General features: G+C 38.1%; 1 protein-coding gene across 1 annotated transcript in view; it reads right to left on the reverse strand.

The window, feature by feature from the left end:
• The window catches only part of COL1A2 (collagen type I alpha 2 chain), a 42,228-nt gene that overhangs the window by 13,936 nt on the left and 5,619 nt on the right, over positions 1-22,673 (reverse strand). The window contains exons 5-32 of the mRNA XM_054816219.1: positions 22,590-22,673; positions 21,157-21,213; positions 18,803-18,847; positions 18,649-18,702; positions 18,266-18,319; positions 17,820-17,873; positions 17,264-17,317; positions 16,923-16,976; positions 15,202-15,246; positions 14,902-14,955; positions 14,758-14,802; positions 12,223-12,276; positions 10,623-10,721; positions 10,497-10,541; positions 10,292-10,390; positions 9,760-9,813; positions 9,551-9,658; positions 8,637-8,690; positions 8,436-8,534; positions 7,504-7,557; positions 7,018-7,116; positions 6,180-6,233; positions 5,487-5,540; positions 5,311-5,364; positions 5,158-5,211; positions 4,283-4,327; positions 2,011-2,109; positions 1,169-1,276 (exon numbers count right to left, since the gene is read on the reverse strand). Of these exons, the coding sequence (XP_054672194.1) occupies positions 1,169-1,276; positions 2,011-2,109; positions 4,283-4,327; positions 5,158-5,211; positions 5,311-5,364; positions 5,487-5,540; positions 6,180-6,233; positions 7,018-7,116; positions 7,504-7,557; positions 8,436-8,534; positions 8,637-8,690; positions 9,551-9,658; positions 9,760-9,813; positions 10,292-10,390; positions 10,497-10,541; positions 10,623-10,721; positions 12,223-12,276; positions 14,758-14,802; positions 14,902-14,955; positions 15,202-15,246; positions 16,923-16,976; positions 17,264-17,317; positions 17,820-17,873; positions 18,266-18,319; positions 18,649-18,702; positions 18,803-18,847; positions 21,157-21,213; positions 22,590-22,673 (1,833 nt within the window). The remainder of the gene's footprint in view (positions 1-1,168; positions 1,277-2,010; positions 2,110-4,282; positions 4,328-5,157; positions 5,212-5,310; positions 5,365-5,486; positions 5,541-6,179; positions 6,234-7,017; positions 7,117-7,503; positions 7,558-8,435; positions 8,535-8,636; positions 8,691-9,550; positions 9,659-9,759; positions 9,814-10,291; positions 10,391-10,496; positions 10,542-10,622; positions 10,722-12,222; positions 12,277-14,757; positions 14,803-14,901; positions 14,956-15,201; positions 15,247-16,922; positions 16,977-17,263; positions 17,318-17,819; positions 17,874-18,265; positions 18,320-18,648; positions 18,703-18,802; positions 18,848-21,156; positions 21,214-22,589) is intronic.

Genomic DNA, 22,673 nt, shown 5'->3' on the forward strand with positions numbered 1-22,673 from the left:
ATTCTTATTACTGAGTATGTGCTGACTTGCAAAGCGAGAATTTGCAAACAAAGACTGACATGCTTTTCAGAATTAGGAGCCTGCCCTTTCACGGGAAACCTATTTAGTTTCCCCGAAGTGGCAACAATTTTGAATGGAATTAAAAACAGAACCAAGTTGATGTATATTCCAAAAGATTAATGTAAATCCCCCTCTCAAAATCCCTTTTCTTTTGGTTAAGAAATAACCACACATAAAAATTCTTTTGTGCATTCATGTTATACTTTCTATTTTAAGTGGGAAAACAACTGTTAAAACCAAAGATGTCATCAGAGTGGTCACATAAAATGCCGTATGTTTCTTATAACAAAATGTTATATCCAGGCCATCACTAGTGTAAAGAAATCACACCAATGTTCTGTTCTCTCTTTTTTTTAAATACATCCTACTCTTCTGCATTAATCTGCATGTCAGTACATAGTGTTTTATAAAACGTTGCAAGCAATTTTCATCTTAATTTCCTTACAACTCCATTTATGCTAAATTACTATGGATTTTTTTAGTCAAAACAAAAAAGCAGGTCTAGAAATCTCAGTTTAGTTTAAATAATGAACAAAAGAGAATATGGAATGAGATGTAAATAACAAGATCAAGATCAATTTTATAGATAATTATATGGATAAAGCAGAGGTAGCAACATGACTTGCAAGCAGACTTCACAGCTTTATATAAGGGTTTACAGTGGCTAAAATGTCTTCTGATTTTATAGAAAATTGATATAATCACAAAATTTTTGTAACTGATTTACTGATATCATAGTCACTGCACCTAGAGCAGTCAAGGATTTGATCAGAGACTCAGTCCGTTGTGATCAAAAGGCCCATTCCTACTATGAAGCCTGTACTCAAAGACAGCTTTAGTATTTCTTCAGTAAAGACAAGGTCATTGTTAACCATTCTTGTGAAGAACTAACTGACACTTAAACCAATTCCAAATGCTGAGCAAAGATCAAAATACAACCTTAGAAAAGACTGTCAGTCTGTTAGACCAACAAACCCTCTACTTATTGACTACTAATGAGTCATTATCTAATACAGTTTCACTGTAAATAAGAGTCTCATTGAGATAATGAAATTCAAGCATCTCCCAAACCTGTGCATGCAGTAACAAAGCAGGCTGTCCACCTTACCTTTTCACCCTTGCCTCCTGGAACACCAGCAACGCCTCTCTCTCCTGGGATTCCACCAGGGCCAGCAGGACCAGGACCACCAGCAGCACCAACATTGCCAGGCTCACCCTAGGAGCAACAGCAAATCATGTAAAACAGGGTCAAGTCATTCACATGATTTGGAACAAAATTCTGTCATTACTACTTTGCCCATCATTCTGCTTGCTTCTAAACAGTGTGAGTAGTAGTATTTTGTCTTAAGCTATTATACTTATTTCACTTGTTCAGCTAGTGAAGATGCCAGACGCGAACACTCTCTCTGATTCTGTGAGCTTCTGAGGTTTTAGGGTGTCCCATATTGCAAATGAAACTTCTGTGGAAAGACTACCCATGAAAATTTTGAAAACTAAGACCCATATTCATTTAGCATCAAGACAACATTATTTTGGTATATGTCCACTCATTACTGTAGTAATATTTTGGGGAAAATATTGCTTACTAGACACAAGAACTTCCTGTGTGTAAGTAGAGGTGGGTTTAAATAGAAGTCAGCATGAATTTTGGCCAAAATCTCAGACCCTATCTCAAAACAGAATAATAGTATACCCAGTTGACAAGCTGTATTCAAACTGAGTCCAAACTGAATTCCTCTCCTATCATCTATAGTGCTAAACATAAAAACCTTTAATATTAGCGTGGACTAGCTGGGATGGAGTTTTACCACTTAAAGAAATGACCCAGGGGCTATGGTGTATAGGTAACTACCTATTACCAGTAATTACTTATGCTCTTAGGAAAGAAGGTTTTGCATTGCCTTCATCAGGAATTCAACAGTAAGGTAGTGGCAGCTGGAAAAGGCATACCTTGTTACCATCAGGGCCTGGTGGGCCAGATGGACCACGGCTTCCAATGGGACCAGCAGGACCAACAGCACCGCTTTCACCAGGAGGACCACGTTCACCCTGCAGGAGACAGTCTGATTTGAGTTCTTCCTTGAATTGTTCTGTAGCTTAGAGGTTTAAAAGCACTGACTAGTAGCAATGACAATGCAATGCACTTTTATCTGAACAAACCATCAAGAACTGTATTAAATTGTGCACATATTAATTAAACCGGTCATAAGAATCACCCCAAATATAGCAAAGTACAAAAGTCTTGTATCATGACAACAGCTGACAAAGTACAAGTACTTCTTGAACATGGATTTTTACTACTGTGCTCATTCTGGTAACAGTGTCTTGCATTCTATTGTCAAATGGAGCTTCTGATACCAATCTGAATGCAGATAATGGATTCTAGTGAAACTTGAGCCATAGTAATTGGCAAACAATTCTTTTTACAGTGGCAAACGCCTGGTGAATATTGGAGAATACAGGTGACAGCTAAAGCCTACTAATGTGATCGGTACATTATAATAGGTATAAGGAAAAATTCTGAAACAGAGGTCATCTGGAGATGTGGAAACAGCCAGAAACTGGGTTTAAATGCACGATACACATATCAAAGATAGAAGTATCAGTTTTACTAAAGACATCTCAAATTATCCCAGTGTGATCAAGCTGGATATCAGTGAATAATCTGATAAGGCATAATGGAGATTTTTGTCATTCTGGAGAATCTGGGAGTTTGTATGAGAACTATAATGTGGTCAAAGAACTGACTCAAGGAGAGATAGCACACTGCTAAAAAGCACCAATGATGCAGAAAGCTAACTTATACTGCAGTGATGTTCCTCAATTAATATATCTTTTCATTACTTTTACATACATTTTGTTAATGATAGAGAGGCAGAAAAGGAAGAAAGATATTTATGAACTATGCAGATATCACAGAGGTGGAAGCTCTTGTCAACAGGAAGAAGGGTTGGCATATTACACAGGAAGAAGTGAACAACCTGCTGGATGGCTGTCACAGTAGAAGTGGGACAAAATTCAAGAATGCAAAGTACCAGGCCATTTATTTAGGAACCAAAAATTGGGATTTGTGTTGTAAATGGGGGTTTTACTTGGTGAAAATGACCAAAAGGGAAAGGTGATAGCAAATAGCCAACAATATGATGCAGATGTGAAAAAGGCAAATGTGATCTGGCACAAGCAGTGAGGTATTTTTAGGAAATGTTAATTTTGTTGTACAAAGCATCAGTAAGACCTAATTTGGAATGCTGAATGAAATACACTCTGGCTGGGTATGAGACAGTTAAGGCAAGCTACAGCAGAGACAGATAACTGCTACTACAATGATAAAGGGAATTTGGCTTGGATAGATTAGCAAAATGAAAGTTTAAAGAGGACATGGTTACTAATACAGCCTCAGGGCACCACATATAGGGAAGAAAATTGTTATTTAAACTGATTGACATGACTGATAAGAGTGAATGGGAATATTTGTCATGAATACATTTAGTCTGGAAGTCAGAAGAAAAGAGGAAACAACAGAAGTAGTTTAAAGACCAACCTCTTTATAGGGGGATTTTGAAAGCAAATAATTAATCAAGCATTTTATAAACTACTCATTGCTCTGCATAAATAGGACCTTCCTGCCATGCAGGAAGGCCTTCACACAAAGCTCTTTACAGATGTTCATTCACAGTGCAGGAATAAAGGGAAGTGGGAGGCAATATCTTCTAATGACTATTCCAGGCTCTGGATTCAGCCCACCATTTGTTCACAAAGACTTTACATGGGAGGTAGGAGCTGGCTAGCAAGCGACAGTATGACTGAAATGGTAAAGCTAAGAAGGTCTGCGCACAGGCACTGGAGATGAAAATTCTCATATGCACCAGGCCTCAGTGTAACACTGTAGGATCAGTCTTTTGTCATCCACGCTCTCATTGTGAGGTTCATTAATAAAAAAAAAAAAAAAAAAAAAAAAGGATCAGCTCATCAGGACATCATTACTTGGGTAATATTCATATCGCTTACCTAACACTGGCAACTATTGTGTTATACAATCATATACCCTGACACATGCAAAGAGCAAAGAAAACTTTCTCCCATTCCTGGGAGTCTGCTGCAATATACTATATTCTGTAACTGAGAAGAGCTGTTTGTCTTGCAAACCTGGAAATGTATATAGTTACTATTATTGAACACATTATTAAGACAGTCTGTAGTAGACTTCAAATGAGTTACTCACTCTTGGGCCAGCAGGACCAGGGACACCAAATTCACCATGAAGACCCTAGAAGAGAGTAGATGTATTGGTAAAACTTATTTCTAAAGCAAACTTATTAGCTTAAATTGTGCTTTGTTCCTTAGCAGTAAATAGAAATGCTCCTCAAATTGCAGCAGCATATTGAAAATCTTCAGACTAAAGCCAATCTTTCACATACACAGAAATAAACCCTTTTTGTATCACAGTATCTCAAAGCACACATGAGAGAATAATTTCTCATCTGAAGAAAGCTATTAAATTCCAAGCTCATTTTTCAGGTACATGCAGTGTAAACTCTTTTATGGGGACACAGAGAGATGTAAGTTTAAATGTTAAAGGTGGTTATGACACATAGGATGCACAATTTGCAGATTACATCACACACTTTAACTGAGCAGAACCTAAAGCCTGAATTACCACTGAGCTCTCTCAGTTGTATGCCATTGTAAATTCATTGAAATCAACTGAGGTGCAAAAGCATACAATTGGAGTAATGCAGGTTAGATTAAACCTTGAAGACTGCAAAAGAAATTTGAAGTAAAATATTTTTCATGTACTATCTTTTCTTTTGGAGGAGGCGGCATATTTTATTGCTGCTTAAGGCTCAAAAAGCAAAGGATTGGCTTTGCTCAGTTTCATACCAAAACTTTGAAAAAAGAAGTATGTTTCAAATTCCAATGGACCTTCTTCATTTGTGGCTAGCTTTAACAAAAGGGACTATTAAACTTTGCATATAACACGGATTGCTTTGTTTTGGCAAATGCATCCAACAGGCTCTTGCTTCACCACATATGCAGTTGTAAACATAATGCTGATGCAATGCCTGCCCCTACTTGAGTACTGTAGCTGTCACTCACCCTTTCGCCTGGTTTACCAGCTTCACCAGCTGGACCCGAGGGACCTGGCAGACCCTATGTGTAAAGAAACAAGAACACAAATAAAGTTAAGGCAGAAGCACTTCATGCTTTGTAAACCACAGATAGGATTGAGCAGAGCACATAGTTACTTACCTGGAAGCCAGGAGGGCCAGCGGGACCTTGTTCACCCTTTCCACCTTGGTTGCCCTGGATGGAACAAACAAGTGATTAACTTGGAAGCAGAAATACAGGAAAACAGATTTTAAAACGGGAAGTCTCATTAATGAAAAGTAAATCACAATTGGATCTGTGTGGAGGCTGTTACTTACAGTGACTCCAGGAGGACCTTGAGCACCGTTGTTTCCCTCTGGACCAGGAGCACCCTAAATGTATTCAAGCAGAAAGCTGTTATCAAAGTTTTGATTTGTTATGAATAATATCTCTCTAAAGTGATTCTGTGCCAAAACTAAAGGTCTTTGGCTGTGTATTTTGAACTTAACCATTTACTTTTAAGAGCTTTATTGTCAAAGGGTACTAAAGATGCTTACAATTTTAAATTCTGGTGATTGTTTTAGTTATTGCAGCACATTCATCCTTAAGGAAGCTTCTTTTGGAATTACAGAATATAGGAACCTTGCTGATAGCATTTTTCCCACAACAGACCAATTATTCACTCCCTTCAATGGAAGAATTAGTAAGTTTCAATTATCAGTAAGAAGTTGGAAATTTACAGGGTAAATTAGAAACCATACACTGCCCTCAAAAATTTGCATGGGGAGTACTGTTTTTTCCTATTCACAGGAATCTATTTATTACCCAATTAATATCCAAAAAAGGGTAGTTTTCATTTACCCCTTAAGTAATGGTCCCCACTGACATGAAGCTAGATGAATGCATTCCCAAGTGCGTTCCTATTTCATGGTCTATTTATGCTTGCAGAAGACAATGCTGTCTTATTACAGAGGTTTTGAAAATCTACTTTTTTCTCTATAGAGGTTGATAAAGAAAACATATCCACATACCCGTGGGCCAGCAAGACCAACATTGCCTTTTTCACCAGGTTTGCCAGGTTCACCCTTAAGTTGAAAGAAAAAGATATAAAAGTTAACCAAGACTTCATATTAGATTCAGTTTAAACTACTAAACAGAGACCGATACTCTCCTTGCCAGAAAATTTATTGTAATATTTCTTTAACCCTAATTAAAAACCCACAAGCTCCACCTGCCTTGTTGAACCACTTAGAGCAGCTCAAAATTAAACATCTTTTCTTTTCAAAACTCTATTCCTTTATTTTTTGAGATCATAATTCAGGACACTCTGCATAGCATCCTATGCAGTACATCATATATATGTCTGCATATGTGTGTATGTATAGCAGAACCACAAATCCAGGAGATGATTACTGTTATCTGTGGCCTCTGTCTGACTCGTCAAGAGCCTCACTGAAATCACTGGTAGCTTTTCTTCTAAAGTGAGTGAGCTTTGGATTGTGCTCCATAAATAACAATACACTGAAACTGAAACTTAGGTTTGGTGGCCAACCTTTACAGAACTTTTACTGAATTGTATATACAGAAATGATAAAATGGACATGCAGAAATTATAATATAGACATGTATTATTCTAATCACTTCAATGCCCAAATATTCCTCAACTAATTAAACTGTTTTTCATTTGTTTAATCATATTTTAGATAAATGGAAAATAATTTAAAACAGAACTGTTGAATGTAAGTGGCTGCCATCCGATAAGCAGTACAGGAGGACACAGGGAGATGTGTTTGATTGTTAGAGCTGGGGACCTACAGATTAGTCTGTAAATGCCTTCATAGAAATAGAAAGTTTCTGTATTGTACTTACAGTGGGACCTTTTGGTCCAGGGAATCCAATGTTGCCAGGCTCACCTCTGTTTCCAGCTGGACCAATTGGCCCAACTCTACCATCTGCTCCAGGGAAACCCTAGAAAAAGAAATCATACTATTAAATGGCTGGGGTAATTTAATTAGAGTTCACTTTTAGGAGAAATGTGTACTGAGAGGAAGCAAATGCCATTTAACTTCTAAACACTGTTTATCCATCGCATGCGCTTGCATTTCTCCATTTTCCTCCTTTTTGTAGGACTGTGTATTTCTTCTTCCCTTTCCAGGACACAGGTCTGATCTGAGACCCACAGAAATGAACGAGAAGTTTCTCACTGATCTTCTGAGTAATATGGTAATGAAATCTTGCTACTTTTACACAGGGTTGTGTTAGAGCTCAGTGCTGAGATCTCTGCTTTTTACAATCTCAGTTTATGCCTATGTTTCACATGCAATGGGGAAACAGAATGAGAAGCAAGGTACTTACAACAGGACCTTCCTTGCCAGCAGGGCCTGGGCTTCCAGGCTGACCTGGGAGACCCTGAGAAAGGAAAGGTTTCATATTTTTAGAAGGAAACCAACTCACCCAACAGTTAATCAATTTTTTTTTTCTACATGTGTGTACATACACATAGGCAGATGCCAAGTTCTCAGTATAAACTGTGGAAACAGGACTGTATGTCCTATCAAGTTTACATCAAAAACACACTGAAGTTTAATTTGGTGGTGTGTGCTCCCATGCTAGTTGAAAATCAGTATAGATAAGCACTTATTTCACTTAGATAAACTCATTCAGGCTCTACTTTAGCAGAGAATGTGTTTAAATGTTTGCAGATGCCTAAGAGTTCACATATGCATTGAAAACTCTTTCACTTCATTGGGTGGGGTAGGAAGAGAAAGAGTAGTATAAAGAGGATAAAAGACAATGACATGGACATAATCTGACTGCAGCCAGCACCACTAAAAGTGGATGGCTGTTTTCAGTGAAATAATTTGCAAAATAAAGTTGAAATAATTAAGATCAGCCATCTCACATCATTTTAGTAGGGTTTGCTTTTCTGTTAGCTAGATAAAGAGGATACACCCTTCAGCCATTATCTAAATGACCATATTTTGTAAATAACCACAAGTGGAACCCCCCTCTTGGAAGTCAGTGCAGTATCCAGTACAAAGGGGCACTGCTCCATGAAAAGGCTATCAAATGCTACCACATACAAAAGAAAGTTATTTCAATAAAAATTTTGATGCTTCTTAATAATTTCCTTATGGATGATTTTTCAATAGAGTGGTGGAAGTGCCCTAATTGTGGTTAGCACAGGCTGAATTTTTGCAGTTGGATTTCTGAATAATTTTGTCCCTAAATTGTAAGTCCTTTTCTTTTTGCATAGTTCAAACTTACACCCCAGAGTTCAAACTTACTCTTGGACCCATAAGACCAGGCTCACCAGGACGGCCACCATCACCACTAGGACCCTTAGCACCAACAGGACCACTAGCACCACGGTTACCAGCAGGTCCCTAGCAAAATAAATAAATAAAATTAGGCAGAGGTAGCAAAAAGCATCACGCATCTCTATATAAAAGATGGTTTAGAAATAGCAACCCAGACAAAAGTCTTACCATGACACCAGCTCTGCCATCAGCTCCAGGGAGACCACGAGATCCAGGCACACCCTGCCAAGTGAACACAAAACAAATCAAGAAAGGGAAAGAAACAAATCTTCCTGTAAGGTGTACAGTGCTTGCTAAATTTCAGCCTTCCAAGCAGCTGAATTTGAGGTAAATGTAGCTCTAAGCACACACAACTCAGTGTAAATGTATACTGTGAAAGAAATCTCTCACTTCCTTTAGATTTCTTTAAATTCTATCTGCTTGTATCAGAGCATTTTCACTGCTTATCGTAATCTAACAGTGGCTCTAGCCAGCAGCCAGGATCCCACAACCTTTCCCACAGTGTTGTACGTTTGCTTCTCTGCGGAGAGTTACTGGCTTCTCTATGACTCTGTACACCCTACTCAAGGTGCAATATTGAATCCTTATCGCTACCAAAAAAATTTGGTGGAAACCAAATTTTTCCTATTCTTTTCCAGTGAATTCCTGCTCCTGCGTGAAGCCACATGCCTTCTGAAATTCCCTAAGTGGTTTCCTCACCCAGTGAATAGGGTACTAGGCACCCTTCAAGACATTGAATTGAAACCTTTTGCCTCACATTATGTGAGCCAATCTGATTTAAGCAGTTAAATCCCATCACAAAGCTTTAAGAGTAATCAAAGATAATTCACTAAGTATTACACAATGGATAAATCAAAGCAACCTCTAATTACTTCAGGGATAAGACAGTAAACAGCATTAATACAAAGCAAAAATAGGTTTGGTCCCAACTAATCAAAAGGCTCAGAATGGCAAATGATCTTTGCTTAGCAGCATTAAGGTAAATTTAAATACTCATAATTACTTAATTTGCCTTTGTGAGTCTATCTTTATTTCCTCTTTCCTTTTTGCTTCTACTTCTGGAACATGAAAACAAAACCTACTCTTAGACCAGCAGGACCCGGGGGACCAGCAGAGCCAGGTTCACCAGTGCTGCCTCTCTTTCCTTCCTCACCGCTAGGACCAGGAGGGCCAGCGGGTCCAGCAGCACCCTATTTCAGGCAAACGGAGGAAAAGAAGAAATCAGATGCTGTGTTGCAGATACTATCAGGCTTTATTCATTGAAACAACCTTCACATGTTGCCATACTTACAGGCTCACCCTTGTTACCACTTTCTCCCTTGGCACCAGCAGGGCCTGGTTCACCCTAGAGTCCAAAACAAAAAGAGATCATAGAATTAAGCATCATTCCAAAAATTAAGCATAATTCCAAAAATCTCTACCTGGACAACTTTTTCATGAATCAAAAAACTATTTAATCATCCTATGCCATGCTTGCCTCTATTTTGATAAATGGTCAGTGAACGTAACTGTATTTTTGGCTTTACAGGCATGAAAAGAAAGATGTTAAAGATACTTAGAAATGGCAGTAATTGAACTATGAAATAGCCAGGGCTGGTTCCTCTAACTGAGGATACCCAAAGGGAGTGCAAAGTGAACCTCTCAAGTCTCAGCATCTGAAGCAAGCAGTAAGACACAGAAATGAACTACAATGTCTAATTATAGTGGAGCAAGAAAAAAATGTCTGCTTTAAACACAAAAGTATATCCAGAGAAAATCTTTTACAACTGTGGACACCACGTCCAATTTTCAAATGAAGACATGCAATATGCAAGGTCACTTACAACAAGTCCTCTAGCACCACTAGGACCAGCGGGGCCAGGAGGACCAGGAATACCACGGGGACCGGGCAGACCAGGAGCACCAGCAACACCAGGAAGACCCTGTCCAACAGAGGGGAAAAAAAGCATTATGAGCCCATTATATTTTCTGTTGCACTAACTGAATATTTTTTTTAGAGCAAACAAGTGTGCGTATAGCCGTACTTACAGCTGCACCTTTAGCCCCTGGAAGACCGTTAGCACCAGGGTTGCCCTATTAAGAAAGATAACAAAACTGGTTAATTCAGAGTCTCATGTGCACCTGTCTGACAATAAAGTCTGGCAAGTTACTCACTGGAGGGCCAACAGGACCACTAGAACCGGGAAGTCCCATCTCTCCTCTTGGACCAGCAGGACCAGTAGGACCAACGTTACCAGCAGGTCCAATTTCACCCTGTTTGAGAGAAAGATAGAGCCCTCCATCAGTGTTAGGTTAGTAGTGGAGCAATCCTATATTAGCCTGACATTGAGAAGACAATACGATATATATATTCCCACTTCAGAGGCCAGGAAATCAAGGAGCTGAGAGATTTTAAAGGCACTGAACCTGGGAAGCCTAGCTAAGTTCCACTGAAGCTGATGGCTAACCCAGGAACAATAGATGCTCAGCATATCTGAGAAGCTACATTATCACTGAGGATTACACAGGAGGTTGACCTAGAAAAATCAGTATTATAATTTCAGTTTTATCTCCTACCATGTGCCTCCAGCACTTGCCTGAGATGCCTCACAATATATGAAACCTAATTGACCATTATCTTGCACCTTAAGATGCCATTTGCACTGATGCAAAAGGCAAAACGATGCCTGATCAGAGTGCTGTAGGAGAGTGTTCAGTGGAGGAAATGACAGGAAAAAAGGTTTTACTTTGACTGATTGTACTCTCAGAAGCTTGTATTCACTGAGTCTACTACAAAAAACTGAGTATAACTTCTTTTCAGCAATCCTCTATATAGTCAGAGTTCACCCTGGACACGCACACAGTCTTCTCTTGAAATTACATGCTGTAACCACACTCAACATCTGCATCAGAGAAGACTTCATGGTTTCCAAATGTCTTGCCTTTTGACAAAAATAACCAGAATGGAATCTCAATTTTTCTTCATCTTCCCTGCAGTTAATATTAAAAGGTCTAGCAAACAATAATCTATTTTCTTCTAAGGGTAGATCAACATGAGAGGTTTTTTCCCTGTTGTGACATGGAGTCTGTTTATTTGTGTTAAGAATGAAAAACTGTATCACACTACATGTAAGTGCATGCAGCTCTGAGATTCTTGACAAATGGCCAGTGAAATTTTTAAATGCACTATATGGGACACTCTTGTCCAAAATCCTTTGTCTTTCCTTGGACAAAGTAAAATTCAAAATAACGAGAGTCTTACCCAGGTAAAAATGTTAAGATCTAAGTAATAAACTGAATAATCTAAGTTAAAGTCTGCAAGAACAAAATGGTATTGCCCTAAACCTAAAAATGTTCCCCATTGGAATTTCAAGAACTTAGGCTGGAAGAAGCCCGATACTCAACTGCAGCTTCTTGGCCCTCCACTACTTATGTGAAGTGATGTAATCTGCTACTTTGCTTATTTATCATGATCCACATCACCTTGCAAAGGCATATACAACTGCATCATGTAGGAAGTAGCTAAAAAAAAAAAAAAGAGGTTATGTGTCTTCTTGAACCTGCCTAGCATCAATCTTCAGCTGTGAAATAACTGCTGTATTTTAAATGAGCATTCATATATAACTTCTCAAAATACTATAGGTATTCATCCTCATCCTGATCTTGATAAGAAAGCACTCCCATTTCAGAGAGGGTAGTTTTTGCTGCCTAGCAATATGAGTTACTATATTTCATCTTCACTATCAAATGTACCAGGAGCAGCGGATGTTCATACCTTAGCACCAGGAGCACCTGGGAAGCCTGGAGGACCAGCAGCACCAATAGGGCCCTAGGAAATGAAAGGAAAGCAGTTGTGTAAAGGTGTTCAATGATGACAGAAGCATCTTGCTTGCTGAAGTAAACAGATTTTAAAAATACACATTTACTTAGACACTTCCGCCTATTACCACCTCAGAAAATCAGTTCCCTTTTGCAACTCCAAACTGACAGATTTGGTTCACTACAAACAGTTAAGAGCGAGGTCAATGCTGAAAAACATTTGCAGTGCAGCTAAAAAAGTGTGAATTAAGTAACGATTGGTAAAACCTTGCCTTGAGGCCAAACACCTGAGAAAGAATAAACAGAGGATGGGCAGAGGCAGGCATCTGCAAGGCAAGATGTCTTGCTGTACAGTCCCACAATGAATGGAGCACTGCATCCTGCAACTGCAAGTCTTAGGTGGCTTTTTTCCAACACATTTACTGTAATCCTTCTGGACTACTGGTCACACACAAGACCCCTGTGTTGATGACAGCATTTGTCCTTCTTCCCACATGGGAAGAGGGTTGGTAAGATCTCTGCACCACTGTACAAGCTGGTGCTTGACACAACTTATATTGAAGTCAGTAAGAATGTACTAGAAATTGGATCAGGCTTAACAGCAACTGAGGGCAGGAGTTGATTCTAACATGCGAATGGATTAAAAATCTTGATTCATACCCAGAGTACACATTTTGAGGCAGTGAACACGTGCAGCCCCAGTGCATTTTCATCAGACTGTTTTTTTAATGGCAAAGGCAATGGCATGTAAGTTTGAAGAGGGATGTCTACTGATTCTACTGTGTCTAGCTATTGCTGTGAGATTTATAATTGTGATGGGACAAGCTTCCTAGCATACGGTACCCAGACACCACAAAAGAAGATATGCTGATGGATTTACAGCCTCTGTTACTCTTTAATGCATACAAAGAGATAGTTTTTCTTCAATTATTAATGAAATATCCAACCCATTCATAGCTATTGGGGACTGATATCTACTTTTTTTGTGGGCTAACTTCTTTCAATTATAAATACTTATTACAAAACTGTCTCACAAATCCAAGGAAATAAAATGAGTCAGCTGGTGTAGCAAAGAGGAATTGGCTTCTGACATTCTACAACCTACTGTGGTTGTTATAAACTGGATACTTGGAATTCTCACTGGTTTTGCAAAGGTGAAGAAAAAAAAAAGACTGAATGCCCCATAGCATATGTGTGAAAATATGAACTTTCTGGATTTCCATTACAGTGACTATTTTTATGTTTTGAATTCCCAGTGGCAAGGAGAATATAACAATATTTCTGGTTTAGTTTAAAAAAAGAGTAATAAGTGCTATACAGAATGCTTATAGCATCCTAACATAAGTATGTGTAAAATAACTCTAGCCTGGCATAGACACTGGGACCCAATGCAACTCTCTGCTGCTGCCCATTCAGAATAACACCTCTGCAGTCAGCAGTTCCAGAATATTTTTCCTATGGTAACTCATTTGCCTTCAAGAAAGCTAAAATGCTTTGGTTCTACTACAAAGTATAACATCAGATCTTGACTATAAGGTCTCTGTTTGCCTGCAATTCAAATGCCCAATCACATATATTTTTCGAATACCCCATATGGGAGAACTGAAGTGAAAGTCATAGCTCTGCTAACACTCCACTCTGTTAAAGCACGACAGATATTTGCAGTGACAAGGAGTATTAGAACCAACTTTAGCAAAATTGACAGAACCAAGTACGTCATCGACTCAAATTTTGAAGGCAGGAAAGAAAAACTATTCTGGGCTATTCATGATTTTTTTTTTTACAGCTTTGAAACTATACCCTTGTACACACATTTATTTCACTGAAATAAATGAGGCTTACTGAAGTTAGTGGTACACTGTGGCAACAATAACTCCTTTTAAAGGGATAAATCTGCATTGGATTAGCACTTATTAGAATAGTTAGTGTTTACCAATCAGCTCAGGACAGTTGGACCTTTCTGACCTTTCACACTAGCTCACATAACTCAGGTATCAATGGTAAATGAAAAACCTTAACTTCTGTTAATCAGACAGGACAACATTTCAGATGCCAAGCTGCGTCCTGGAGTGCATATGATAGTTTCAGGATGTATATAACTGTTGTCATCTGCAACACATGCATGGTATATACCTGTTAAAAGGTATAGTCTTTTTAGTTTTGGGATAAGACCTGTTCTGTTAGACTGTTGGAAATGAAGATTCCTTGTTCATCGAGTGTTTCCCTATGAACTCACCAGTGCAAATGAGAGAATATCTGGTTCCTTTGATACAGATGTATTTAATATAAGTCCTCCATCTCTCAGGATATTGTCTACAGAGGGTTTATGTTTTATTAAGTCCTTTTGTGACAGTCTGATAAGCAGCAAAGAACTGTGTTGAAAATGTCCACACAAACAACTTCTCAGAAGCCTAAGAAATCCACTATAAACAGAAAGAGGGACACAAGACCTAATGGAACCAGATTGCCAAAGATCAGGACTGGAACTTACAGCAGGTCCGGTGGGGCCAGCACTGCCATCACTTCCACGAGCACCCTGTGAAGAAACAGAGTTTGCAAAGAGATTTAAAGATCAGAGAAAGCTACAGTAAATGGCTGATTGTGATGACAAACAGACAAATGGGAAGCCACTTACAGCTGGTCCAGGAGCACCTACTCTTCCTCTCTCACCGGGGAGACCACGAGCACCCTGAAAGAAAAATTAAATAATTCATTTATACCTATTCATTGAAGAAAGATATACAGATTTATTTTTTATTTTTCTTCTGCTGTCTCTATATGAAGTGTGTTGCAGCCAGGCAAATCTGTTCTAAATATTCATATACATTAGAGTATCTAGCTAGCTGGAGTGTCACTGATGACAAGAATTGACCAAAATGCTGGCTGAACCATATCTATCAGATTATCATTTTCCACAGCATCAGTAAATACTTACAGGTTGTCCTGGGGTACCATTTTCACCAGGGGCACCAGGTTCTCCCTATGAAAAAGAAAGTTTGCAGGCTTGAATTACTTAAAAGATTCTTTGGACAGACAGCACACCACCATCTAGAAAGACATTCGACTGCTAGATCCTACTGTCCTTGTCTTCTGTAGCACTTATACCACAGCATACAATAACAGCACATCGGGTCCTGAGGGTGCAGAGACTGCGACTGTCCCTGCATATACTGGAACATGGCCAGCTGGAATCCTCTTAGAAGGGAGGGCCAGAGCAAGTTGCTTCGCTTACCTATCTCAGCTTTCTTTACCTCTTTTCTTTATTCTTTTACTCTGTAGCACACACCTAAGAGACAGGGCCCGGATAGTCAACTACCAATTCAGATCAATCGGCAGCTGTTTTTGTAGCTAGAACAGAAGCAGAATGATGCTTTCTTTTGCCTTAGGTTAAGGTGACAAAGTTCCTGTCAAATGGTTGGAAATAAGGATCTGCCTCAGGTATTTTTAGCTTCAATAAAACTGAGATATGACTGATAGCCATTAAAACATGACTCCTCTCCCTTTAGTATGAAGTGTTCTCAACAAGCCTGCAGTTGGTCTAGGCTGCACTATAGTGACAAAATTTGTGCTACAGCACTGGTATCCTGAATATATCTCAATGCGCCTAGTCTTAAATGCTGCAAACAGCACAAGTTTTTGCCTTCATCACAGTTATATCAGGAGTGACCTTGATTTATTATGCTTGTGTTTTCCAGTCACATTAGCACTCTTACTAATTACTGTTCTTTCCTTTACTTAATTGCTTTATCTGCTTTTAATCTCCAAAAACTGGACAGACTGAGTGTTTGCAATCTCATGACAAAACTTTTTCTGGAGATTAACACTTGCAGTGATATTGGAGAATGCTATGTTACAATTAGTAACTCTATAAGCAAGTAGTGCTAAACTCTTAGAAACAGCAATAGAGAGAATTAGTATTATTTGATCTTTTTGTTGTTATATTAAAACTTTTGAATACACATCTCCTGTGAATAAGTCAGCAGCATCAAAGTTTCCTACAACTCAATATGGCAGTAGGGTTTTTTAAGACCATTGCTATTAGGCACTGAGGTGGAATGGCAGAAGAAGAAACTAAGAGAGGGAGAGTTTGTTAAATATGTTTCTAGACCCTGTTTAAAAATATTTTTTAAGGACAGTGTTCAAATATGCACTAATCTGAGGAAGGTCAAAAAGAGAAAAACTGTAAAGATCAAATAGCCTTAACCCATAAGAGCACTGCATCTATCCAAATTTTTAGCACAAAGCTTTACACTACAGCATGCATCTCACACAGCAGAATTTTGTAGAAAAATGAGATCTTTTCATTTTAATTTGTTTTAAAAAACCCCACCAAAACCCCAAGTACAATCCATAGAAAATCAGAGATATTTAAAATCAGTCTTAAGTGCTGCCAGATAATCAATCATTAGGAGCCAAATTCTGCAGCTCTTACTCATTGAAAGTATTAACTTGACTGAAGGCTCAAGAATAAGGCCCCAGGAATAATTCCTCATGTTAAGGTGCACATATTTGTCCTACACAGATGCACTGGCTTCTAGATTATTGCAGCTGGGAAATGTTTAATGACAACATGGAAGATTAATTGGAGGGGACTTCATATGCCTTTTGCTAGAAAGAGCTACAAATGCATCCTCCATTTTCAGATCTCATATCTACCTTGTTGCCAGGAGTACCGGGTTGTCCCTTTTGACCATCCAGACCATTGTGTCCCTGTATTGAGTAGAAAAATAATATGAAGTATATATTTTCCCACTAATGGCTATATACAAACTCTTAGTCTTGAAAGGTAAATCCTTCTTCCCATACAAAATTATTTCCTAATATAATCTTGTGATTTTTTTTTTAAATCACTCTTTCATATCATGAGATATTAAAAACTTCAAAGATGTTCATGCACTTAGAATACATATTCTTAACTTTGAGGATATTTCCAGGAGTTTTCAGTATGCTGAAGTGTTAGTCTTAACTGTTCAGGGAAAAAGTATGTATAGACTCACCCTAATTCCCTTAAAGCCAGGCAGACCAGGAGTTCCAGGGAAACCACGAGCACCCTAAAAACATACAGCACATGAATGATTGTCTCTCATACTATATACTGCAGTTAAAAAGAAAGAAAAGGCCTAAGTCTTTCAATAAAATTGAGTAGATTTGGGCCGTGATCATTGAAGTGAGGAACACAGTCCATTCCCTAACCTCCCAGGACCAGACCTGTTCCAAGACTAACAGTAATCAACCTGATTTTCCAGTTCTGAATCTTAGAAATTTCATGCATTAACATGTGACAGCACAGCTGTTGTAGCTTTCTATGCAAAGGTGCCTGCTCACCTGCTCCTATGTAACTCCTCACTATGTCACTTCTGTTACTAATTACACTAGCTTTACTGCGGAAAAAAACACAAAACAAAACCATAACTATATGATATCCCTGAAGGTAAGAACTGAAATTGGATTAATGTATATACTAGACTGTTAATGTGGTGCAATTCAGAAATGCCATTGGGTTTCATTGATAAGACAACTAGTTTGTATTGTATACAGTAGATCGCTACATACCTGAGGGCCAGCAACACCCCTCTCACCAGGTCTTCCAGGTTTGCCAGGGTGACCCTGAAAAATTGCAGTGAAAATGCAGTAAGAAGGAAAACTCATTTTATACAGTAACAATGTAAACCATTAAAAAAAAGAAAAGACATTGGCAAAGTTTCTCTTTTTCAATAAATACAGAGAGCTTGTTAGCGTTCAAGTTTCCCTCTTCCTGTATTCAGGAAGCTAAACAATGTGTTTGGAGAGGTTTTGAAGTTATCCATTTTTCTGTACATTTCCAACATAGAGCATCTCTTGTACTATAAAATAATTATTTCAGGGGTTTATTTGTTCTATCCAATATTACAGAACAATGTAAAAATTATGGCCAATAGAACACTTAGCTTAACAATAACCTAATGTTAGAGTTGAATCACTGCCCCAAAAGAGATGAGAAACATTTAATAACCACTTACGTCTTCACCAGCCTTTCCTGGAGGACCAGGAGGACCACGAGGACCCTGGGGACCCTGTTAAAAATAGATTGAGGATTACTTAAAGCATCATTCTTCAGATAAGTCTTTTCACTGGTTTCTGACTTGAGTTGGGGTATAGCTGGAGCCTGAACTGAAGCAAGGTCCTTCCATCCTCATCGACTTTGCACTTTATGATTCCAATCTGAAGTGAGTCTGAACCTGAGTGTTTAGCTCTGTGTCTGTAATGGAATCAAGCAGGAATATCCAATTCAAACATTCAAGGATGTGCATATGGATAGGAGAAATGGGCCTAAGTATTACAAGCCTACTTTGGTGTCCTATTTCTAATGCTAACAGTGTCTGTATGTGAAACCTGTACTTACTGTTTGACCAGGTTCACCAGGCTCACCAGGAACACCTTGAAAACCAGGAGGACCCTAGAAGAGGAAGGAGATTTTGTTAGTGTTTGAACAAGCTATTTTGTGGTTTTACAGGTATGTTCATGTTAGTTAGCAGGAGAGATGAGACTCTACTTACAGGGGGTCCAGATGCTCCAGGTGGGCCTCTAGGTCCCATTAAACCCTAGGGGAGAAAAATTACAAAATCTTTAAAACAAAAAATCACCATTATCTAAACTCATCTATAACACCAATTCCTGGTATTCCTAAAATATTGGTAAGCATTACAGTTTTCAGTGTGCAATGTCCAAATCAAGCTAGAGGTAGTTAAGAGATCTGCATGAATTTGCACGGGCAGTCCAAATGCAAACAGATCTTCTGATTGCAATGAACCAGCACAGGATCCAGTGAGATGATTAGGAACGTACCATTATGGCTGGAAACCTTGTGATTAGGCTTCTTAATCTATTCTGGCTTGTTAGCAAGTGCACTGGTTCATTCTTCTATGTACCCTCTCCTTTCCTGTGCATGAACTTCCAGAGTTTAAAGATGAAAGTCATAAAAACACATTAAGAAAGGTTGTATTTTTGGGCCTGTCAATTTTATCATGATTTCCAAGAAGTGATGTTGGAGAAAAAGATCATTAACATGGTAGAGAGAGATGAGGGAAAATAAAGGTATATAAATTGCAATATTACCATGAACTGGGAGGTTCACACATAATTTTGGAAAGAAATTAAACAACTCTTATACATATTGTGTATACATCTATTTCAAATAATGATCAATTTCTATTTAAATATTCCATTGTTTTCTGTTTTTGATTAAATTATCTTCATTTCACCTCCAAAGTAAGTGATTAACACACTGTCCTTGACTGAATTTAGAATTTACATACATCTTGAAAAAAAACCGGTCAAAAATCACTTTTAAAAGGGAAATTTCCATAGATCATTGTACTTTCTGAACAGATGTCTTAAGCTTTACTAAGCAAGCAAACAACTTTGAACTGAAATTTAATTTAGGCCTCCATTGTCCAAACAAATGTTTTATGAGATGTTTCAACAGAAATTATTATGTTTTTAATTGGCTTTAAAACTTCTTCGAACTTTTTTATATTTTCTCATTACAAGATTAAAATCATGACCAATTTTCAATGGCTTATGTAGCTTTCCCATAAGACCATATACTTTTTATTAAAGGAAATAAATGCATGTTAAATACAGGCATTTACTTATGGACGCTAAAGCAATCTTGTAGCTATAAAAATATGCCGTAATTCTAGGAAAAATAACTGTTTCTGGACAGTATGAATCATATGAGCTGCATAAGCCCTGTGAATCTCTTCACAAATTATATTCCTTAATTCTTTTTCCCTCCTTTTCTATCTTCCCAGTCTCTCACATTTTCTTTATAAAACTTAAAAATCCCTCACAGCAGATAGATAGATTCTACAGCTGTTGCTGTCAGATGAACCCTACCTGACTCAAAAAATTAGAACTTAGGAATTGTGACACTCCAAATAAATCCTCATTTACATAAGATTCTGATTTATTGTCAGACACTGAGAGCAGAACTTGATTAAAGATACTCCTGTTTTCCTACATTTAGTATCTAAATGGATGTCAAAATATTTTCAAAAATTAATTTAATATTACACTATTTTCAGGAATGGAAACAAGCACTTGACCCAGAATAATCTTGGGCAGCCTTCACCCTGTTGCTCACCCGTCAGATACATTCATTGTCTGTGATGTCAGTGCGTCTGGTGAATTTAACCCATATTCTGCTATCTATGCACACTGAAAATATCTGCTAAGATGAGGAAGGGTTAGAAATTCATGTGGAGAGGCAACAGCCTCCTTAATTGTCCATTTGGACACAGTATACAGTAACCAATAAAGATTCCTCCTCAGAATAGCCTTGTAGTAGCAAGTACTAACATTCAGTTGCTGAGAACCAAATGTGATGGCCAATATCCTACCAAACCTGTGCAATCCACCGATATCAAAAGGGTTGTACAGCCATGGGAGAAAAATGGTCACCAATTGGAGCTGAGATACTGAGTTACCTTCTAGAACTGTCTGCTTTAGAGAGGAGCTTTACAATTGATCTCATTCCTAAAATACAATCTTCTGTCTCAATATGGGTAAAGTAATACTATATCAAAGTACATGTGTAATCTGACATCAGATTAGGAGAGTCACGGATTCATAAAAGTGTGGTCAACAGACAGAATTAAAGCACAAGACCCAGTAGTGCTATATTCACATTAAATATACAGTCTCAAGACCATATTTCAAGTCCTAAGGCTGTATTTCAAACACTTCTCATTGTCCTCCATCGAAGGATCAGTTTACAGTCTGACCTAATATATGATCAAAACACTAATTTTAAAACTATGCTTTGCATTAATACAGCTGATTTAGGCTCAAAGGAAAATGTTAAACACGTTATCTATGCAAGTTATTAAGTGCTAAATCATATACTTACCATAGGTCCTGGGCCAAAATCAGCTGCTTTAGATGGATCATATTGAGCAGCGAAGTTCTGTAGGTGATAAAAAGTTTGAAATTAAAATACTAAAAATTTTACTTTAAAAAGTATTGATAATTACCATTCTACATCTAACTGCCATCTGACTTGCTATACTTGCTATATGGTATGTTAAAGCAGCATACGTAAAACTCAGTAAACATGGCCCTATTATAAATACATTTCTATTCCCTTGTTTCCAGAAAGACTTGATCTTACTGTGAAGGTCCTTTCACACAATGGCCTCAAATATCTACACAGCAGTGACAGAGAGGCATTGCAATAGTGTGAATTGAAAATTCAGAATGTAAACTCAGTGCTCATTTAAAACTGAAAATTTTCTTGAAACCCTCAAATTGTTTCACCTAATTTCCAATGAGGGAAGTTATGCATATTTTTTCACCACATTGCTTATGTAAAATTCATGTACCAGCCCTGAATGATTATCAGATGAGATGGGCCCTTCAGCTTCAAAAAGATCTGAGGAGCATGCAGCCTCAGAAACACTGCACTGGATTTTTGATCTTTTATCAATGCAGATTTTGTAGGCAAATATACCTCTAGTTTTGTAGAATACATTTTCCCTCTTCACTAAAACGGAAAAAAATTGAAAATCCTTCTCTTGCTTGTTCTTTTTTTATTAGCATATTAAAATAATAGAAATCAATGAAAGTAGCTTGGGGGTTCATATTAGGAAAATAAATTATTGCTATTCATATTGAAGGCATAAGAATTGAGTATTCTTCCATGCAGGAGGATTTACTAAACTTGATCAATAAGACACTGTCTATGTCTTCATGCTCCCTGTGCAAGCTAATGTCAAGCAAAGAGTTAAAGCCAACATTCTGCAGAGAATACATGATGGACACTTCTGCAGAAAGTGTGTATGCAACACAGTCCTCTTATGTTCTTCAGCATCAATACAGACAGAAATGAAAAATTCAAAAGGAAGATATTCTAAAATTCTAACAGACTTTTAAGTATGGACTTTTTAGCTTAAGGGTAGTCGTCTTCAGCTTGTTCCAATATAGCTGCTGTTTCTCAAACCCAACGACAAAGTGCCATTTCTTTTCCCCATCTGCTTAACAGCATCGGTTTCATTTAGTTGAGTCCTAATCCATACGCCTTATGGCTGTATAAATTAATTGCTAATTAACAGGGTTGATTTGCTCCTGTGCATAAGTCCCTGTTGAATATGGAATCCAAATTTGCCATGGAAAGTATACATCCCAAGGAGAGTTTCATTGGAACTGGGACCATCAATTTCTTGCCGATCACAAGAGAATGTTTCCTCTAGTCTCCAATGCAACATCAGTGTTTTCTGGCAGATATGCATTTAGTCACAAAGCACAGATTATCAGTTTCAGTAATAGAAAGTTTGGATGCCTTACTCCGCCAAGACCCGGAGGACCAGGGGGGCCTGGAGGACCTGGTAGACCATCTTCACCATCTCTGCCTGGTGGACCTGGTGGACC

The sequence above is a fragment of the Grus americana genome, chromosome 2 (assembly GCF_028858705.1).
Source record: "Grus americana isolate bGruAme1 chromosome 2, bGruAme1.mat, whole genome shotgun sequence".
Classification (NCBI taxonomy): Eukaryota; Metazoa; Chordata; class Aves; order Gruiformes; family Gruidae; genus Grus; species Grus americana.